The 21,241-nt window shown below is 43.8% G+C and overlaps 1 protein-coding gene across 5 annotated transcripts in view; it reads left to right on the top strand.

Annotated features, from left to right (window-relative positions):
• The window catches only part of PTPN2 (protein tyrosine phosphatase non-receptor type 2), a 94,205-nt gene that overhangs the window by 46,209 nt on the left and 26,755 nt on the right, over positions 1-21,241 (top strand). For 4 of the 5 annotated variants that reach the window (XR_008615898.1, XM_024120527.2, XM_024120528.3 and 1 more), the window contains exons 3-4: positions 10,746-10,846; positions 17,197-17,295. Coding sequence is in view for 3 of the 5 variants with exons in the window: in XM_024120527.2 (XP_023976295.1) it covers positions 10,746-10,846; positions 17,197-17,295 (200 nt within the window). In the remaining 2 variants the exon portion in view is untranslated. Of the gene's footprint in view, positions 1-3,492; positions 3,584-10,745; positions 10,847-17,196; positions 17,296-21,241 lie in introns of those variants that run through there. The other variant, XR_008615899.1, reaches the window with a different exon arrangement.

Raw genomic sequence — 21,241 nt, 5'->3', positions numbered from 1 at the left:
CACAACTCCTGAAGCCCACGTGCCTAGAGCCCGTGCTCCGCAACAAGAGAAGCCACTGCAGTGAGAAGCCCATGCACTGCAAGGAAGAATAGCCTCTGCTTGCCGCAACTAGAGAAGGTCCTCATGTAGCAGCGAAGACCCAATGCAGCCATAAATAAATAAATTAATAAAATTTTTTTAAAATCATTAAAAAATAAAGACTAAATGCACTTATTGTCAAAATCCATTGTGTAAACAGCTCTTTTACTTAAAAGTTTTCTCATTAACTGTTAGGATTTTGATCTTTGGTTCTATCTCCGTTTTTGGTTTTTGGTGAAGAGTTCTTAACATGATATCAAAAGCACAATCCTTAAAAGAAAAAAAAAATCAACAAAGTGGACTAAAGCAAAATTTAAAACTTTTGCTTTGTGAAAGACCCCGTTAGGATGGAGAGACGAGGACAGAGTGGGAGAAAATATTTATAAACCACAAAGAACTCATATCTAGAATATATACAGAACTCTGAAAATACAGCAGTAAAAATCCCAAACAGTCCAATTCAGAAATGGGCAGAAGATGATGAACGTAGATGGCACATAAGTACACGGAAAACATCACTAAGCATTAGAGAAAAGCAAATTAAAACCATGGTGGTGAGTGATTGTGACACACATACTAGAGGAGCTGAAATGACGGCCGCGGACTCCAAGGACGCGGAGAAGCTGGATCTCCTACGCTGCGGGGAGGACGGTGGACGGTGTGGCCGCTCTGGAACGTGGTGTGGCAGCTTCTTGATTACCTTATATGATGCAGCCACTGCACTACTGGACATTTATCTCCAAGAATTGCAACCTTATGTCCACACAGAAATGTGTACATGGGTGTTCAGAGCAGCTTTGTTTGTAAGAGCTCCAAATTGGAAACGACCCAAGTGTCCATCAGTGGGTAAGTGGTCAACACACCGTGGTTCTTTTGTTCCTGCAGTGGGAAGCTCCCTGTGCCCTGCAGCAGCTTGGGTGGGCCCCAGAGGACTCCCACTGAGCAGAGTCCAGTCTCAAGGTTACCTCCTGCGTGATTCCATTTATACAGTGTTCTGGGAATGGTGCCTCTGTTGCAGGAGAGGGCAGATCACTGGGTCAGGACAGGGTCGGAGAAGAGAGACTCTGAAGGGGGCACAGAGGAGCTTGTGGTGGCGGGTGCATGAGTTTGCACACGGAATAAAACCACTCCACACGAGTGTTGCGTGCAAAACAGGAGACAGGGTATCAGGTCTGAGGGTTATTCCAGTGTCTTTCCAGGTTTCTGGATTTCACGGCCTTCCTGAATCGGGTCCTGGGTAGGGCACTGTGCGAGGTGGGGGTGGAATGCAGTGAACTTGTCAGGGTCCCTGGCCGCGCCGATGGCTGAGGCCTGGGCGCTGAGTGGGCTGGAGCCTCGTCACGGCAGGCCCCGCCTGTAGCCACCGCGTCGCGTGGACAGCTCTGGTGTTGGAGCTGCACCGGGGCTGCAGGGAGAGCCCTTAAGTCAGCGAGGAAGCTGGGCACATCCTCCAGGACCATCCGTTATACTCAGAACGGGCATTGGGGGAAGGAGTGGTTGATATATTAAAATACAGATACATAGCAAAGTAGAATTTTTAAGTTTCTGTAAATTTTTAAGATAAAATAGGACTTTTTGAGGAGTTCTGTACTTGACACGTTTAGGGTATAAATGAGGGTCAGTCAGTAGAAATAGTGGAGAAGGACCAGTGTAGTCTGGCCGTTTTCTCTTAACGGATGAGAAAGAGGCCCAGGAGACCAGTGCTGGGTTTCGGGTCCTGGGCCCGCACCTCCGGGGGCCGCCCTGCTCCGTGCAGTTCACAGCGGCTTCTTCGGCCATGGGGGCCAATGGAGCCAGAGCAGACCCCGGGGCCACACCCACACCCCTTCGCCTCCCTCACTGTTCTCTCTCATCTGGCCACATGATTCCAGTTGCCTCTACTAAAAAGTCCTGAAGCGGGGCTTCCCTGGTGGCGCAGTGGTTGAGAGTGGGCCTGCCGATGCAGGGGACACGGGTTCATGCCTGGCCCAGGAGGATCCCACATGCTGCGGAGCGGCTGGGCCCATGAGCCATGGCTGCTGAGCCTGCGCGTCCGCAGCGGGAGAGGCCACAGCAGGGAGAGGCCTGCATTCCGCAAAAAAAAAAAAAAAGTCCTGAAGCTTTCTGAGCTCTTGTTTTTTGCTGAATTACTTTACTCCTCAAGTCAGTTGTAGTTTCATCTCCTGCTGACGTTTAGAGTGTTTTAATAGTGACATGTCATTCTAAAAAAATTCTACCACAGCTTAACAGTTTGAATATGAACATTTTCTGGAATTCATTGTATAAACAATGCTTGACCACTTGCCAGCCTAAATTGTTACGACACCGTGCTGGTAGGTGCTACGAGAAAACGCAAGTAGAAGCCCCTTTTCTCTGACAGTTGGATTTAGGAGTTGAGACTAATGAATCACTTACAGGATCTCTCAACTCTGAACCTAAGTTTCAGGCGCTTCTCTTCCCTTTTTTCACGGGGCTTGTGCCGCAGTCACCATCCCCAGACGTGAGGCATGTACCCATCACAAAGCCTTCACTCTTCTCTGTGCGTGGCACACTCTTGACCCAAATATTCATGTGGCTGACCTCCTCTAAGTCTTTGCTTCAGTGTCACTGTCACAGTGAGGCCCAGCCTGACCACCTGTTTAGAATTGCAACCTGCCCCCTTCCCAGCACAGCTGCCCTTTACTCTGCTCTTTTTTCCCCTAGGGTTTATTACTGCATAACATGTAATAAAAAATACTTAATTATTTTGCTTATTGCTGTCTCCCTTTCCGAGAAGGTAAGCTCCCCAGGGGTGTGGATGGGTTCCAGGGGCCTGGGTTTGTGGATGAAAGGGAAATACCATTCGTCCCCCAACCCCCTCTCCCTTCCTTTCTCCTAGAAGGAGAGATCTGAGCTTCAAGGAAAGTGGTGAGCTGCTCACTGATTGTGTGAGACCAAAGCGTGGTGTGTCTTGTTTTTTAATTAATTTATTTATTTTTGGTTGCATTGGGTCTTCGTTGCTGCAAGTGGGCTTTCTCTGGTTGCGGCGAGCAGGGGCTACTCTTTGTTGTGGTGCGTGGGCTTCTCATTGTGGTGGCTTCTCTTATTGCCTGTATAAATGGAATCACGCAGGAGGTAACCTTGAGACTGGACTCTGCTCAGTGGGAGTCCTCTGGGGCCCACCCAAGCTGCTGCAGGGCACAGGGAGCTTCCCACTGCAGGAACAAAAGAACCACGGTGTGTTGACCACTTACCCACTGATGGACACTTGGGTCGTTTCCAATTTGGAGCTCTTACAAACAAAGCTGCTCTGAACACCCATGTACACATTTCTGTGTGGACATAAGGTTGCAATTCTTGGAGATAAATGTCCAGTAGTGCAGTGGCTGCATCATATAAGGTAATCAAGAAGCTGCCACTGCACTACTGGACATTTATCTCCAAGAATTGCAACCTTATGTCCACACAGAAATGTGTACATGGGTGTTCAGAGCAGCTTTGTTTGTAAGAGCTCCAAATTGGAAACGACCCAAGTGTCCATCAGTGGGTAAGTGGTCAACACACCGTGGTTCTTTTGTTCCTGCAGTGGGAAGCTCCCTGTGCCCTGCAGCAGCTTGGGTGGGCCCCAGAGGACTCCCACTGAGCAGAGTCCAGTCTCAAGGTTACCTCCTGCGTGATTCCATTTATACAGTGTTCTGGGAATGGTGCCTCTGTTGCAGGAGAGGGCAGATCACTGGGTCAGGACAGGGTCGGAGAAGAGAGACTCTGAAGGGGGCACAGAGGAGCTTGTGGTGGCGGGTGCATGAGTTTGCACACGGAATAAAACCACTCCACACGAGTGTTGCGTGCAAAACAGGAGACAGGGTATCAGGTCTGAGGGTTATTCCAGTGTCTTTCCAGGTTTCTGGATTTCACGGCCTTCCTGAATCGGGTCCTGGGTAGGGCACTGTGCGAGGTGGGGGTGGAATGCAGTGAACTTGTCAGGGTCCCTGGCCGCGCCGATGGCTGAGGCCTGGGCGCTGAGTGGGCTGGAGCCTCGTCACGGCAGGCTCCGCCTGTAGCCACCGCGTCGCGTGGACAGCTCTGGTGTTGGAGCTGCACCGGGGCTGCAGGGAGAGCCCTTAAGTCAGCGAGGAAGCTGGGCACATCCTCCAGGACCATCCGTTATACTCAGAACGGGCATTGGGGGAAGGAGTGGTTGATATATTAAAATACAGATACATAGCAAAGTAGAATTTTTAAGTTTCTGTAAATTTTTAAGATAAAATAGGACTTTTTGAGGAGTTCTGTACTTGACACGTTTAGGGTATAAATGAGGGTCAGTCAGTAGAAATAGTGGAGAAGGACCAGTGTAGTCTGGCCGTTTTCTCTTAACGGATGAGAAAGAGGCCCAGGAGACCAGTGCTGGGTTTCGGGTCCTGGGCCCGCACCTCCGGGGGCCGCCCTGCTCCGTGCAGTTCACAGCGGCTTCTTCGGCCATGGGGGCCAATGGAGCCAGAGCAGACCCCGGGGCCACACCCACACCCCTTCGCCTCCCTCACTGTTCTCTCTCATCTGGCCACATGATTCCAGTTGCCTCTACTAAAAAGTCCTGAAGCGGGGCTTCCCTGGTGGCGCAGTGGTTGAGAGTGGGCCTGCCGATGCAGGGGACACGGGTTCATGCCTGGCCCAGGAGGATCCCACATGCTGCGGAGCGGCTGGGCCCATGAGCCATGGCTGCTGAGCCTGCGCGTCCGCAGCGGGAGAGGCCACAGCAGGGAGAGGCCTGCATTCCGCAAAAAAAAAAAAAAAGTCCTGAAGCTTTCTGAGCTCTTGTTTTTTGCTGAATTACTTTACTCCTCAAGTCAGTTGTAGTTTCATCTCCTGCTGACGTTTAGAGTGTTTTAATAGTGACATGTCATTCTAAAAAAATTCTACCACAGCTTAACAGTTTGAATATGAACATTTTCTGGAATTCATTGTATAAACAATGCTTGACCACTTGCCAGCCTAAATTGTTACGACACCGTGCTGGTAGGTGCTACGAGAAAACGCAAGTAGAAGCCCCTTTTCTCTGACAGTTGGATTTAGGAGTTGAGACTAATGAATCACTTACAGGATCTCTCAACTCTGAACCTAAGTTTCAGGCGCTTCTCTTCCCTTTTTTCACGGGGCTTGTGCCGCAGTCACCATCCCCAGACGTGAGGCATGTACCCATCACAAAGCCTTCACTCTTCTCTGTGCGTGGCACACTCTTGACCCAAATATTCATGTGGCTGACCTCCTCTAAGTCTTTGCTTCAGTGTCACTGTCACAGTGAGGCCCAGCCTGACCACCTGTTTAGAATTGCAACCTGCCCCCTTCCCAGCACAGCTGCCCTTTACTCTGCTCTTTTTTCCCCTAGGGTTTATTACTGCATAACATGTAATAAAAAATACTTAATTATTTTGCTTATTGCTGTCTCCCTTTCCGAGAAGGTAAGCTCCCCAGGGGTGTGGATGGGTTCCAGGGGCCTGGGTTTGTGGATGAAAGGGAAATACCATTCGTCCCCCAACCCCCTCTCCCTTCCTTTCTCCTAGAAGGAGAGATCTGAGCTTCAAGGAAAGTGGTGAGCTGCTCACTGATTGTGTGAGACCAAAGCGTGGTGTGTCTTGTTTTTTAATTAATTTATTTATTTTTGGTTGCATTGGGTCTTCGTTGCTGCAAGTGGGCTTTCTCTGGTTGCGGCGAGCAGGGGCTACTCTTTGTTGTGGTGCGTGGGCTTCTCATTGTGGTGGCTTCTCTTATTGCAGAGCACAGGCTCTAGGTGCACGGGCTTCAGTAGTTGTGGCTCGCGGGCTCTAGAGCACAGGCTCAGTAGTTGTGGTGCACCGGCTTAGTTGCTCCACGGCATGTGAGATCTTTCCGGACCAGGACTTGAACCCATGTCCCCTGCATTGGCAGGCAGACTCTCAACCACTGCGCCACCAGGGAAGTTCCATGTCTTGTTTTATAGATGCTGTCGAAGAGGAAAGGTGTCCGTGTTCAAGCGACAGTGGTGACTTTTACCAGTTTTGTAAGGACATCTCCCAGTCTTCTTTCCATCTCAGAGACTCTGGGGTGGATTCAAGGGGCCTTTTTCAGTTTGGGGATGTGCGGAGGCAGAATTTAACCAGTTAACACTGTCCTGTCAAGGTTAGGAACTTGGAATCATGATGGATTGAGAGAGGTGGACATGTGCAGGCAGCTGGCCCCTCGTTTGGAGGAGGCCGAGCCCGCTGTGTGCTCCACACAGCATCGGTGGTGGCTGGTCCATGCGGCTGCACCACAGGCCCCGATGGATGGGGCCGTCCTCCTCGTTCCAGCCTGTCCTCTGTCCGCTACTCTTTCTTTCCTCGAAGCTCAGGTGCTTGTGCGGAGTTGCCAGGGCCTCTCCTCCTCCCGGTCCTTCTCGACGGCCCTGGTGCTCCTCTTCCTGCTGCTCCTCCTGCTGGAAACCCCCTCCCCTCCTCTTACTCTTGCCTGCACTAGGACTCATTTTCCGATAGGATTTTTTTTCTTTTAAAAAGCTTGAAACAAATAATGTCTTATCTCTCTGTCCTGGTTGCCTGGCTGCTGGCATGTATGTATTGACCAGGTGTGGAAGGTGGTCAATTTAAAGAGCACATCGTCTGGTGGGCGGGATGTGCAGGAGGGGGGCTTCCATCAGAGAAGGGAAGTCCTGGGCCAGGCCTTAAAGAGGTGAGGTGTGTGTGCAGAGATGGAGGCGGAAGTCATCCCTGAGGCAAAGAGCAGGGTGGGCGGCGATGCCGGGGAGGATCTGGGGCGTCTCTGGGCCTCTGCTGCTGCTTCTCTAGGGTGAGATCGAGGCTGATGACTTGACTGGCCCGAGTGTCAGCAAAATGCACACAACACGACTCAGGGTGTGAGGGGTGAGGGTGGAGAGCAGCGAGCACCTGACATGTCCCAGGAGTGAAAAGTCCTGCACAGTCGTTGTGGTTGGTTATGTCGTCAGAAAAGGAACCGTTCAGCTCGTGTGGTTTTACTTTGCCGAGGAGACAGCTGAGATGCTGACCCTCTGCGTGATGGCTTGTTTCTTCTCCACTAACTTGGCCACGCCGGTGCTGACGGGGGTTTAGCTCTAGCTTTGCTTTTGGCTCATTGCTTGATTTTTGAGAGAAAATTCATGTTATTTGTGCCTCCAGTATCTACTTGTAGGATTGAAGAGAGTTGACACATCTGTCAGGTGCTTACATTCTTGGCTGGGAAGCGCCACATGGTGTGGAAATCAGTGCCGAACGCTTACTGTCCCCTATTGAGAATGGAGCCTGAAGCAGGAAGTCTCTTAAAGCTCTGCTGATAGTCTTCTGCTCAGTTTCTGTTCATTGTTCTTGATCTCTGCCTCGGCGTAAATGTGAGCCCTTCCCGTTTGACCTGGAAGACTTTCCACAAGGAGATGTCTTTACAGTAATGAAAAAAAGTGAAACTGGGGGTGGGGGGTGGGGTGGGATGGGGGAAAAAAGCTCATTGTGACAGTATTGAAAGAGGAAGCTAATCTGTGTTGTCAGCTCAGGCCACAGCTAGAGCCAGTCATTTCTTGACAGATGAAGCCATTTCTCAGAAAACAGGCTGTTTGCGGGTGGGAGGTGCAGGGACTCGTGGTTGGAAGTTTGCCTAATCCAGCTCATTGCCGCAGTCCATGGGGTATGCATTTCTTCCCTCACCCTGATGATGCCACTGTGGAGAAAAGTATGCATTCTTGATCGTCCTGCTGGTGGTGTTATTAGATGTTGAGAAATCAGATTTCCTGTGAGGTGTGGTTTGGTTGCTTTTGTGGCCTCTCCTGCAATACAGTTTGAATCATCTTCATTTCCTCCCTTTGCTGGATCCTTTAAAAGATAAGGAAGTGGGGGATAACCATACACTTAGAATGATGATAAAGTGCCGATGGCCCCGAGGTTGTGGGACTCTGATCTGGTAGTCTCATTTCAGAGATTCTTAGGCAGGATCAACTGCTTTGGGGAGAGGAGAAAGCATATAACTTCCTGGGGTTTTTTCTAACTCAGAAGTCAGAAGTTTGGTTTGGAGTGAACCGTTCACAGGTTTGGGGCTGACCAGTCGTGACGGGCAGGGAGAGGAGACACTTGACCTCAAGTGTTAAGGGGACCCATGTCACCCTCACAGATATTTCGGACCAGACAGTAAGTGGTTCTTCGTGGGAAAAGAGGCTTTGTCTCTCTTTGTTATCATTGCCAGAGAATATAAATCATCAAGTCACAATTCCTCATAAAAAGGCTTTGATAGTTTCACTTCCTGAAATGTTTATACTTACTTGGTAGATAGTGTTACAGTGATATGTTTCATTTAACACAAGAAACTCTTACGTTATTTTCTCTACACAGATTCTCTTCTGAATCAAAAAGTTACATGCTTTGCATTTTTTTATTAATCTTCTTAATGGAACAGAAGAATTAAAATGATGTTAGATGTAGCTGAAAGTTTAAAAAAATCAGTCCTGAGGAGAAAACATAGGTTCAGCCAACACTTGTAGCCAGTTCTAAATAGCTAGACTTTTCCCAAGGATTACCTTCCTTTTGGGGGGTGCCTTTCAGGTAACACCCTGCTCCCCTACTGGTCAGCACTTGGGCTCCAGGGAACGGATCTGGGGGTGTGTGATTCATGTTTTTAATGAGCTGGAGTGACACCAGGTGTAGATGTTAACACTGGAGAGAAAATAACAGTGAACGCAGTTCAGAGTCCTGAAGGCGGGGTGTCAGGTACCCTTAAAACACCCCTGAGGTCTTTCTCCAGGCTTATGGAAGGGTCTGGATGACTTGCCGGATAACTGAATTCCCAGTGCCCTGTAGGGGAACCTTCCCAGTGCCTGTGGATTCTTGCTTTTGCCAAATTGCTTTTTTCACTTGTGCAATAGATATGATTAGTCTCCGGGGTTTCTGTGATTACAGCATGAGGAAATACGTTCCTTTGGTATTATATTTTAGCGGAACTTGAATTTTAGGGATTGTGTAGCATTCTAAAAGCATGCATTATTCTTCTGATACGTGTTATCTAGGAGGCGTATGGTCTTTATTTTGTTAATTATATGGCTGAATTTTTTACTCTCTCACATAACAGTTAAAGAGTGATCAAACTTAAAAAAAAAAATGACTGTTTAAAAAAAAAAGTGACTGTTGACATCATCTTTCCGAGAACTAGTATAAGTGATTTACTATAACAAGACCTTCGCTTTTCCTGTTTGCACATGACGTGTAATATTTACAGAGGTCTTGGGTTCAATCCAGCAGAAACATCTCACATAAATTGATGTGTGGAACTAAAGCCATTTAACATTTTCTTTCACATGGAGGTAATGTGAACAGTTTTTTTAGTTTAAAAGTGGGGGACTTTGTTGTAAAGCAGAAACTAACACACCATTGTAAAACAGTTATACTCCAATAAAGATGTTTAAAAAAATAAATTAAAAAAAAAGATTTTCTAAAATTAAACCTTATAAAAAAGAAAAAAAAAGTGGGGGAGAGAATCGTTGTTTGGTATTGCCTTGAGGGGAGCAGTTTACAATAGAACGTTTTCTCTAGTTAGACATCAAACATGCATGTAGCTTGTAATTCAGTCATATGCCTCTGCCTGTCATATATTTAGAATTCTGAGTTAACACTAGTTCTGTTATTATACATGTGCTTCCTCTCGCAGTGTCTTGTTTCTCTTCCCTTCCCTCCAAAATGATATAGGTAAAGTTTTGTGCTCCACGTATTTAAATTAGCATCAATTCTAAATCTGTGAGATTTTCACTTTTAAAAGCTAGTATATCTAAACTGTTATAACACAATCTAAGTAACGAAGTATCTTTAGTTGTCTTTTAAAGAATTGGAATATTCCAAGTGTGTTAAATATAGTTTAGCACTTGATCTAATTATATAATTAAGTGCTAAAAATTATTTATATATAGTTGAATGCACATCTGTTGAATGAAGAAAATGAAATGTAGTTACTGTGGGGATCTGGTCTTATTTATTTGAGGCCATTGTTTTTTGTAGGTAGACCTATTAGTTCTTAGGCATCAAGAATCTACCATCCTTTTACTTTTAGGAAGATAGGTGCTTTATTTCTTTTACTATGTTTTACTCTTTGGTCAATTTTTCTAGTTAAACAACAGCTAAACTACCAGTAACAGAAGCACTTCCTTCTAACACACAGTAACAAACAAAAGGATTTCATCTTTGTACTTCCTTTTAAAAAAGGGAGTAATTTGGGGGACTTCCCTGGGGGTCCAGTGGTAAAGAATCCGTTTTACAATGCAGGGCATGCATGTTCAATCCCTGGTCAAGGAACTAAGATCCTACATGCTGCAGGGCAACTAAGCCCACGCACCACAACTGCTGAGCTCGCATGCGTCAACTAGAGAGCCTGTGTGCCGCAAACTACAGAGCCCATGTGCCCTGGACCCTGCGTGCCACAACTAGAGAGAAGCCTGTGCGCCGCAATGAAAGATCCTGCATGCCTCAACAAAGATCCCGCGTGCCACAACTAAGACCTGATGCAGCCAAAAATGATAAATAATCTTTTTAAAAAATAGTAAAAAGGGGAGTAATTTGGGATTTGACTCTACTGGGGTGCTAATTTATTTTTCTTTGTCTCTTCTATCATTTTATAAATATCCAGAAAATTAATATTAAAATAAAAAAGAAATGCAAGTTTGAAATGACGGTATGATTTGTCATGCTCTGTTTCAGATGATCACAGTCGTGTTAAACTGCAAAATGCTGAAAATGATTATATTAATGCCAGCTTAGTTGACATAGAAGAGGCGCAGAGGAGTTACATCTTAACACAGGCAAGTGGTGTGATGTGCATCCGATGCCTGACCGCCATTCTTGTGATTGGTCTTCTTTAAAACACAGCGAAAAGTGTGTCCTGACTTCTTTTGGAGATGAAATGCTATTTCAGTTTTTTCTGTTGTTATGTAATGAATGGTGTTATAATGTTTTGCAGCTGTGTATATTTCAGATAAAAGTAACCTTCAATGTTACACGTTCTCTGAAAGAAAGTTGTTCATGAAATTTGGCTGGGCCGGTTCTTTTCTGGCCAGTTGTCCTCCTTGCTTTATATTGAATATTTTGTACAAAGCCTTGGTTTGTTGATGCTTTGTTACCTTCTGCTTCTCTTTACATCACTTGAATCAGAACGAGAGGCCCTTTGAAAGCTCTTCTCTGCCCCGCCCTGGCGTGTATTTTCAGAGTGTGGACAGGCCTTGGATGTCAGGGCAGGTGAGGGTGTGAGCCAGGTGCCCAGACAACCAAGAGGGAGGCCCAAGAGCCTGCTGCCCCTTTGGCCTCCTGCCCGATCGCTTCTCAGCACACCGGCCACACCCATGTTCCAGCAGCACTTTTCTTCCACTCTGAGATAGCAGAAATGATTTTGGTTTATCCACACCAGCTACCCTTTGTTTATTAAATAATAGATTTAATTAACAGTACTCTCATTTCCCTTAGTTAATGATTTTTAAATATTCAAAAGATAAGCTGTGTTATTCAGTATCTTGTAATCACCTATAATGGAGCGTAATCTGAAAAAATGTATGTATGTAACTGAATCACTTTGCTGTACACCTGTAACACAGTATTGTAAATCAATTATACTTAAATTTTAAAAAAGATAAGCTGTGTGTTTATAATGTTTGAGATTTTTAAAGAACCCATTTCAGATCAGAATAACCTGTTACTGAAAGTGAAAACCGTTGAAAATAGTAAGAAGATATTCAAATTAATATAACTATGAACTGTTAGACTATCTCTAATTCACAGGAAACAAGAATTAATTACTCTTTTTTCACATGAAGTAAAGCAGCTCCTGTAAATCAAAAAGAAAAAGAGAAACAATCCATGAAAAAAACTGGCAAAGAACATAAATTCACAGTTCAAAGAAAAGAAATAAAGATAGACAATATACATATGAAGAGATGCTCAACTTTTCTAGTAATTAGGGACTATAAATTTAAACCAGCAATCAGTTACCACTTTTCTCCTGTCAGATCAGCAGAGATTTAAAAGTTTATAATACTCAGAGATCTAATATGTAAAGACATAAAGATACATGTGAAGGTGTTTGTTACAACTTCATTTTAATAGCATAGGGCCAGAAATAGTAGAACTGAAACAATCTGCAAGGGGCTGGCTAAATAAATTATACACCTGCTATTCTTACTGATTATTTCTGGGAATTAGGAAAAAAGAGAGACTTTAATTTGCCATTTTCTGTAATATTTTAAGTTTTTCTTATGCGCATTCATGTTTTTAATAAACTCATTTTTAGAGTTAAAAAATTTACTTTCTATTTGAAAAAACCATAATGATAAAAAACAGAAAAGAATAATTACCCTAGATTCCTTATCACACCCTTTCTTTCTCTCTTTTTTTCATGTGTGTTTTATCCATTCCTCTTTCTTATCTTTAGTCTCTAAAAATGCAGTTGTTTCTCCAGATTCTGACTTAGGTTTTTTTCCCCCATCCAGTCTACACTCATCACTTCAGCTCCCTGGGACCACATTTTGAACCTTTGTATCTTAAGAAAGAGGGTAGACTCGACTCATGGTATCTGTATTTGAATGCCAGTCTGGCTGCTTCATTGGATGTTCATTCATCCAGCAAAGCTTTGAGTACCTACTTTGTGGCAGCATTGTTTGAATAAAACAGCCATTCATAAAACTGCCATTATGAACTTCACATCCTAGTGGGAAGTAAAATTAACAGCTAGCAGCTAGCAATCTTTTTTAAATTAATTAATTAATATATATATATTTATTTTTGGCTGTGTTGGGTCTTTGTTGCTGTTTGTGGGCTTTCTCTAGTTGCAGGGAGCAGGGGCTGCTCTTTGTTGCAGTGCACAGCCTTCTCATTGTGGTGGCTTCGCTTGTTGCTGAGCATGGGCTGTAGGCACGCAGGCTTCAGTAGTTTTGGCACGTGGGCTCAGTAGTTGTGGCTCACGGGCTCTAGAGCACAGGCTCAGTAGTTGTGGCGCACGAGCTTAGTTGCTTCATGGCATGTGGGATCTTCCCGGACCAGGGCTCAAACCCGTGTTCCCTGCATTGGCAGGTGGATTCATAATTACTGTGCCACCAGGGAAGTCCCCGAGCTAGCAATCTTTTATTTATTATTTTATTGAACTGTAGTTGATTTACCGTACTGTGTTAGTTTCAGGTGTACAAAAAGTGATTCAGTTATATACACACACATACATCTATATCTGTTCTTTTTCAGATTCTTTGCTGTTGTAGGTTATTACAAGTTACTGAATATAGTTCCCTGAACTACACAGTAAACCCTGTTATTTTATAGATGGTAGTGTGTATTTGTGAATCCTAAACTCCTAATTTATCCCTTTTCCCCTTTCCCCTTTGGTAACCGTAAGTATGTTTTCTGTCTGTGAGTCTGTTTCTGTTTTGTAAATAATTTCTTTTGTATCATATTTTAGATTCCACATGTAAGTGATATCATATAGTATTTGTCTTTGTCTGAATTACTTAGAATGATAATCTCTAGGTCCATCCATGTTGCTGCAAATGGCATTATTTCATTATTTTTTATGGCTGAGCAGTATTCCATTGTATATATGTACCACATCATCTTTATCTGTTCATCTGTAGATGGACTCTTAGATGTCTTCCATGTCTTGGCTGTTGTAAATAGTAACAGCTAGCAGTTTTTAACACTGTTCTATATTTTATGTTTTGTATAATTTAAGCCTCAGGATAACCCTCTGTGGTAAATACTATTGTTATCTGTATGTTAACACGAGGAATCACCTAAAGAGACAAAGGAACTTCAAATAACTTTACCAAGGTCTAAAACAAGTGGGATGAGGACAGGATGTGAAGCTACACAGTCTCCATAGACTGCATGGTTCTGCTCTTAATTACTCAGATCTGCTGCCTTGAAACTACTATGTGACCTTGGACACATTATTTATTCCCCAAGCCTGTACTGTCATCCCTTGGTATCTGTGGGGGTTTGCTTCCAGGATCCTCTGCAGATGCCAGAACCCATGAGTGCTCAAGTGCATAGTTGGTCCTTCTCTGTCCTTGGGATTCCACATATACAGATTACACCAGTCATGGATCATGTATTAAGTTTGCCATCTGAGGTTGGTTGATTCTGCGGATGCAGAACCCATGGATAAGAGGGACAGCTGTGTATTTATTGAAAAAAATCTGCCAATATGTGGACCCCCGCAGTTCAAACCCATGTTGTTCAAGAGTCAAGTGTGTACCTATATTATTGATATTTATCTCTATTATCTATATATAGAACAATGCTGATTAAAAACTCATATAGTGCCTGGTACTATGGTGAGTACTCCATGGAGTAGTTATTGTGGCATTTGTTACTGCTTTTTATTATTAGTAATGATAGTAATAACCCTTTTATAAAACATTATAAATCTCATCACGAAAAAGAAAATGCCTGACTCATACCCTAGTGATCTCATTTAAACCTCCTGTCCATGTTGGACAGTTTCTTTGTGTCCTGACAGAGTCCCTCCCCCCTCATTCTAAATGGGACTCAGAAGCCTGTCTTCAGCTTTTTCTTATTTCCTGAGTCCCACCCCTGCCTCCACCCCCTGCCTTATATTTTTCAACGTCCATATGGGTGTTTTTACCCATGTGACCAATTGATGTCACAAATTCTGCATTTTCTATGTCGAATTCTTCCTTTTTTTTTTTTCTTTTTTTTTAAACCATGCCAGCCCCCTTCCTATTTTTCTCATCTGGGTTAAAGCTGTCCTCCTCATGTGTCTAATACTTTCCTTTGTTCTGCTGCCCTGCCCTTCTTCAGAGCTCTCTTGAATTTTATCTGCACCAAAGTGGTAGCTTCTTAACTTATTTCCTTGCCACCAGTCCGTCCTTCCTAATCCATCTTTAACAATTCCACCAGAATTATTTTTTGTGACATATGAATCTGGTCATATCCCTTTACTCCTTAAGGAAGAGTTTGGTGACTATTCCTTGCATTCGAGACCCTCCCACTCTGCAGGTGCAGTTTCCTACCGCGTACCTCCACGTTGCCCTCAGCAATCTAGCTGTCTTTTCCCAGATGTCCCCTAAACTTGCATATGCCTTTCTTTATGCTGGGAATGGATCCTGATTCCCTACCCTTCCTTCCCCCATGTCAGTGCCCTCCTCATTTTTAAGGCTCTGCGCCAGTATCCTTCCTACTCCTGCAGACGTGATGGTTTACCCCTTACTCTTGTGGTGCTTGATGTGTTTCCGTTCCTTGCCTCTGTTGTAAGCTCTTTGACATCTGAGACTGCTTTTGCCTTTGTATCTAGTACGTTGGAACAGAGAACACGCACAGAAAATATTTCAAAGGATAGAGAAAACCAGAGATGCTAAATGTTTATTAAAACTGCAGTTAGGGCTTCCCTGGTGGTGCAGTGGTTGAGAGTCCGCCTGCCGATGCAGGGGACGCGGGTTCGTGCCCCGGTCCGGGAGGATCCCGCATGCCGCGGAGCGGCTGGGCCTGTGGGCCATGGCCGCTGAGCCTGTGCGTCCGGAGCCTGTGCTCTGCAGTGGGAGGGGCCACACAGAGAGAGGCCTGCGTACCAAAAAAAAAAAAAAAAAAAAACTGCAGTTGTTCTCATTGTCCTTTGTTGCTTATTATTTTTGTCATCTTTTCCCTCTGAGTTTTATGAAAATTAAAAACGTATATATCAGTCCCTTGGTATAGATCTCCATTTTGCACAAGAAAAATAGGTAGTATTGCTGGTAAGTGGAAGGGCTAAGAAACCCTCTCCCATTTCAGAACCACTAACAGAATGTGTGTGTGTGTGTGTGCGTGTGCGCGCACGCGCGCGCGCATGTGCATGAACACGCTAAGGAGCAACTTCATTGGTGAACTGATCTGTCCATTTTTTTAGACAAAAGAAACGGCATTCATTTTACTGGGGATCTTCTCATTGCTGTTTTTACCTTCACACTGTTTGGTTTTGGAAGTAACTCAAGCATTGGATAACATGCACCGAAGGAGGGGAACAGTCCCTCAAACCTGAGGGTGCAGCTCCTCAGGATTCCCAATCCCTTTCTAGCATTTGTATAACTTAGAGTTTATTAGTTCAAATGGTATTTACCCAACACCCACTACACACCAGGGATACAACTGCCCTAAAGCTGCTTTCAGTGTAGCACCACTTGAATGGCCTTGTTTTCCATGTGGAGCTGAAGCTCTAGTCAGACCTGGCCTCCCAGCGTCCTGTGAGGTGAATGCTTGTTGAGTTCCTGGAGGTACAGTCAATCCTTGTTCATGTTAATCTTTACTCACTTAAAATAGTTAAAGTTTGGGCATGGCCTTCTGATCTCTTGTTTGCCCTTTATTCTGCCCTGTGCTACCCATTAATCAAAATGTGAAGGTAATTGGAAATTCATAATATGATTTGATTTTTTTTCCCCATGGCAGTATTGTGATATGCACCGTTCCCCCTTTTAACTCTGCTCTTGAGGTTACACGTTCTCTGGTTTTGTAGATTAACAGTTTCATAGTGGTTTGGCTGCTTTGAAATTTCTGCTTTTTCTGGAATTCTCTTTGTAGCTAACTTGGGTTGGTTGCAGGCCAGTGCTGGCACAGACTTCCTCCTTTGCAGGGCTGCCCTCATCATGGAAGGCAGGGCCTCTCTTTCTGCGGCAGAGACCGGAGGGGACAGAAATCGCCTTTGCCTGCCTCCTTTGCAGCTAGAACACAACCCGTAGATCTTGGTGCCTGCGATTTTGACCCTGGTTTGCTTACAGGTTGTGCGTGAGTACTACGGCCACCTTAGGATGGTAGTACCAGCAAAGCAGGTGATGTTAGTGACAGGTTGGGAGTACTGTCCCAAGCCCACTCCTCTTTGGATAAAATCTTGTCTTGAAGTTTGTTCCTACCCAAGCCTGGTTCTCCAGCCCTCAACTCTGAAAGTCACCTGGGAGCCTGAAAATTTTTCTTTTCTGCCTAAGTAAATAAAAGTCAGTTTTGATCATTGATAATCAATAATCCTAACTAGCACAGACATGTTTTTAGTTCAAGTGGATTTAAAGTCTAGATTTACTCTTTATGATCCGTACACTGTTCTCAGACGCGAAGCTTCCCTGAAGGAGTTTCCTCGGAGCCCTACTCCGTCCCCTTTCTCTTACCTACTTTTCCTTCTCTGTTCTTACAGGGTCCACTTCCTAATACAGGTTGTCATTTCTGGCTCATGGTTTGGCAGCAAAAGACCAAAGCAGTTGTCATGCTAAACCGAATTGTGGAGAAAGAATCGGTGAGTAATACTTGATATTTACAACTTAGTGTACTGCCTGTGATTGTTAACTTATAAATATTTTCTTATTTCTTTTGGGATATTCATTCATTAGTTTTGGCCTTTATTTGCTAAAGGCTAGTGGTCAGGGTGATTCTGACCAGAAGAGCTAATGTATCCTTTTCCTTTTTTACCTTAAATATTTAAATAACAATTGCGGACCACTACCCTCCAAAATATAAGTATAATGGGGCCAGTATTGGCTAGTAGTGGTATTTAGATCTTTGGAATCCCTAGGCTTTATCACAATCTTTACAATTTATTATTATCAAAATCCTGGAAATTTTATACAAGATTAAAGTGACAGGTTTCTAAAACCTTTATAAATTACCATTGGCTCTTAGGTCACAAGGCAGTAAGTATGGAAATGTATAAATTTATTGACATTTGAAGTGCAGTCTAAACCCAGTGCTAATTAGTGGTGTGACGTTGGGTAAGTCTTTCAGCTTCTGTGGCTTTAGGGTCCTCATCTGTCAGACATACAAATTGGAAAGTATTGTCTGTCAGGTCTCTTTCAGCCCTGAGGTCTTAGACTGCTCTGCTTCTTCAGGTTCCTGATTCTTCCTTTTTTTTTTTTAAGATTTAATTTTATTTATTTTTGGCTGCATTGAGTCTTCGTTGCTGCACACGGGCTCTCTCTAGTCAAGTGGGGGCTTCTCTTGTTGCAGAGCATGGGCTCTAGCCCTGCGGGCTCAGTAGTTGTGGCACGTGGGCTCTAGAACGCAGGCTCAGTAGTGGTGGCGCATGAGCCTAGTTACTCCGCAGCATGCGGGATCTTCCCGGACCAGGGATTGAACCCGTGTCCCCTGCATTGGCAGGCGGATTCCTATCCACTGCACCACCAGGGAAATCCCTCTTCCTTTTTTCTCACTTTTTTTTTTTTTTTTTTTTTGGGTTTGCGGGGCCCTCCCCTGCTGTGGCCTCTCCCGTTGGGGGGCACAGGCTCTGGCCGCACAGGCTCAGCGGCCATGGCTCACGGGCCGTATGCGGGCCTCTCACTGCTGTGGCCTCTCCCGTTGAGGAGCACAGGCTCTGGACGCACAGGCCCAGCGGCCATGGCTCACGGGCCCAGCCTCTCTGCGGCACGTGGGATCTTCCTAGACCGGGGCACGAACCCGTGTCCCCTGCATCGGCAGGCGGACTCTCAACCACTGTGCCACCAGGGAAGCCCCCTCTTCCTTTTTTCTAAATTAATAGTTGCCAGTTTTCAATGGTAGTGAAGGTTTTTCTAGTCTGTTTCAGATCTGAAGTGGCGTTAACATACTAGAGTGTCCAGCAATGTCAGCGTAGTCGTTTACAGTGGTTTTCGTGCTTCAAGTGATGGGGGCTCTATCAGTTGGGACATTTTGAGCAGCATTGCCAACTAGAGGATTATAAGTTTCATCCCTCATTCTGCAGTGTAATTAGTATAACAAAAAGATAAGACTGCCACCAGAAATCTTATTTACGGTGGTTGGATCTAGAGTCAAGTTTAATTGTCTGGGGGAAGGTCACCTGTGGGTGGGGGCATAATGTTTGTCAGCGTAATGATGGTGGCAGCTGTTGCTGGTCGGTGTTTAGCTCCTTAATTAATTAGGGGATATAAAATAGTGATATTCCAGGAGCTCTTGTTGGAATACTTCTATTTAAAAAAAAAAACAGCAACCTCCCACTCTTGTTACTTGGCCACTTTTAAATAGGAAAAGCAGTTTTCAAAAGAAGTTGATTCCCTAGTGTCCTCAACATGTGATCACTTAGGTTTTCTTGGTGTGGGGGCAGGGTGGGAGGGCATCATGTACTGTGAAGTCATGGATTCAAACATCCTTGATTCATTTCACTCCATGGCAGTTATTATCCTTATTTGTAGTCAGATTGTCCCTTCACTGGCCAGCAGGAAGCTCTTCAAGTTGGGCCCTGAGTTCTTTTACACAGACCCAAGAGTCTTCATAGCTACTTGCTGTCTGGAATGACTCCATATTGCAGGCTCATCTTAAACTCTTGTGTAAAAATCAGCCATTTCTTTAAGGGGCCTTAATTTCTTTCAGTGGGCAGTGGTATTTCAGGGTCACAGCAAAAATAGGGATGTTTGTTGCCACTGGGTTGGTCTTTTCAGTGAACAGAGCTAAGGAAAAATATGTTTGTGTGTTAAGATAACACAGCGCTCGTGTTCGTACTGATATTTCTGATTCAAATTTAGGCCTACAGGGGTTGGCTCAACCCTTTCTATCCTTTATCTGTTATAGTGTTTTCCATGCCATGAATTCTGGTTCTCAAAGACACTAGTGATGTCAAATATCTTATAGTGACTTTTTACTTTGTCTGATATTGCACACAGAAAATACTCATCACAAAATCAACTCCATCACCAAAATAACTACTGAAAAAATGTTTAAAATGTTTTGTTTTTCCCATTCTCTGTTTTTTTTTAAGTTGTACTTTATGTACATTGTCAGAGTTTATAGCACATTATACTCTGTCCCTTATGCCCCTTTTGTGTAGGTCTGTATATGTTGAGGTGTCTCTCCAGTCATTCTGTCTGTAGCTCATACTCCAGAGGATCCTGAGGAAGGACTCATGGGCACCATAGTCCCTGATGTCTTACGTGCCAATGACAGTTAATCTGCTGGCTCAGTGCTTAACAGTCAGTTTGGCAGAATATAAAATCTTTGGCTCATATTTGCTTTTCTTTGAACAACTTAAATGTATTACTCCATTTTCTTCTGTCATTACAAATTACTGTCAAAGTCAAATGGACATCTTTATTTCCTTTATTAGTCACTTATTCTTTTTACCTAGGTTACCCAAAGGATTTTTTTCCTTCAAATCCCAATAATTTTACCAAAATATTTCTGTGTTGGTCATTCTGGGTCAGTTTGTCCAGGGGCATAGAGTGCTCTTTCAGTATGTGATTTCAGACATTTTTTCTTTCTTTAAAGAAAAATTTATTGAATTATACTTGTTGACATTTATTCTGTTCCCTTGCTTGCTTTCGTGTCTTTTTCTTGGGTCCTCCTATTATACATGTGTTAGATTTTCTTTGCTTATTTTTTATGTTTGTCACATTTTCTCTAATCCTATTTGTCTCTCTCTTCATTTCTTTTTTATTTTAAAAATGTCCTCCTTTTTCTCTTAAGGCATAATCTGTTATGTTTAGTCACATCTCTTTTCCCTAATTTAGTCTTTGTTGATGAAATGTGTTCTTTTATTTCTGAATCTTTTTTCTTTTGTCACGTCATTTCTGAGTTGTTCGAATTCTAATTTATGCTCTTTCACTTGTGTCATTTTTTAAATGTCTTTTTGCTGACCTTTTGAAGTGTCAGCTCATAGTATTCATTTGTTTTGGAAGCATTTTTATTGTTTGTTATTTGTAGCTATTTGTGATTTGGAAAAGGAGAAATGGCCATATTTTACAAGGATGTTTTTCTGGTGTTCTTTCCTAATGAAATGACTCTAGCTCACCTTACCTCAGCCTGCTGGCCTCATAATTTGGCTTTTGGGAAGATGTTTTTATTGTCACAAATACAAATTCCATGTCAATAGTTATGCCAAGATGTAACAACTCTAGGTAAAGGGAGCTTATCTTCTAATTCTTTCCTGACTTAATTTTAGTAAGTAGGTATGCAATGTTATTTCTAGATATGTAGTAGTATTTAGTAGCAGATTAACGGGTATTTATGGAAAATACTTGTAAAATAAAGCCTTTTCAATACTGTTTGAAGATAAGATTCTTGTAAGAGTTTGATATTTATAGAAACATAGTGTGAATGTCAGTATGATGTTAAAATATACGATACCCTGCTTTAGAAATGACAAATTGATTTTCATTTTATGAACATGATATCTGTTTATGGTTTTTTTTTTTTTTTTTTTTTTTGGTATGCGGGCCTTCCTCTGCTGTGGCCTCTCCCGTTGCAGAGCACAGGCTCCG

Source organism: Physeter macrocephalus, chromosome 19, assembly GCF_002837175.3.
Source record: "Physeter macrocephalus isolate SW-GA chromosome 19, ASM283717v5, whole genome shotgun sequence".
Classification (NCBI taxonomy): domain Eukaryota; kingdom Metazoa; phylum Chordata; class Mammalia; order Artiodactyla; family Physeteridae; genus Physeter; species Physeter macrocephalus.
This window is presented reverse-complemented; position numbering and strand designations above follow the sequence as displayed.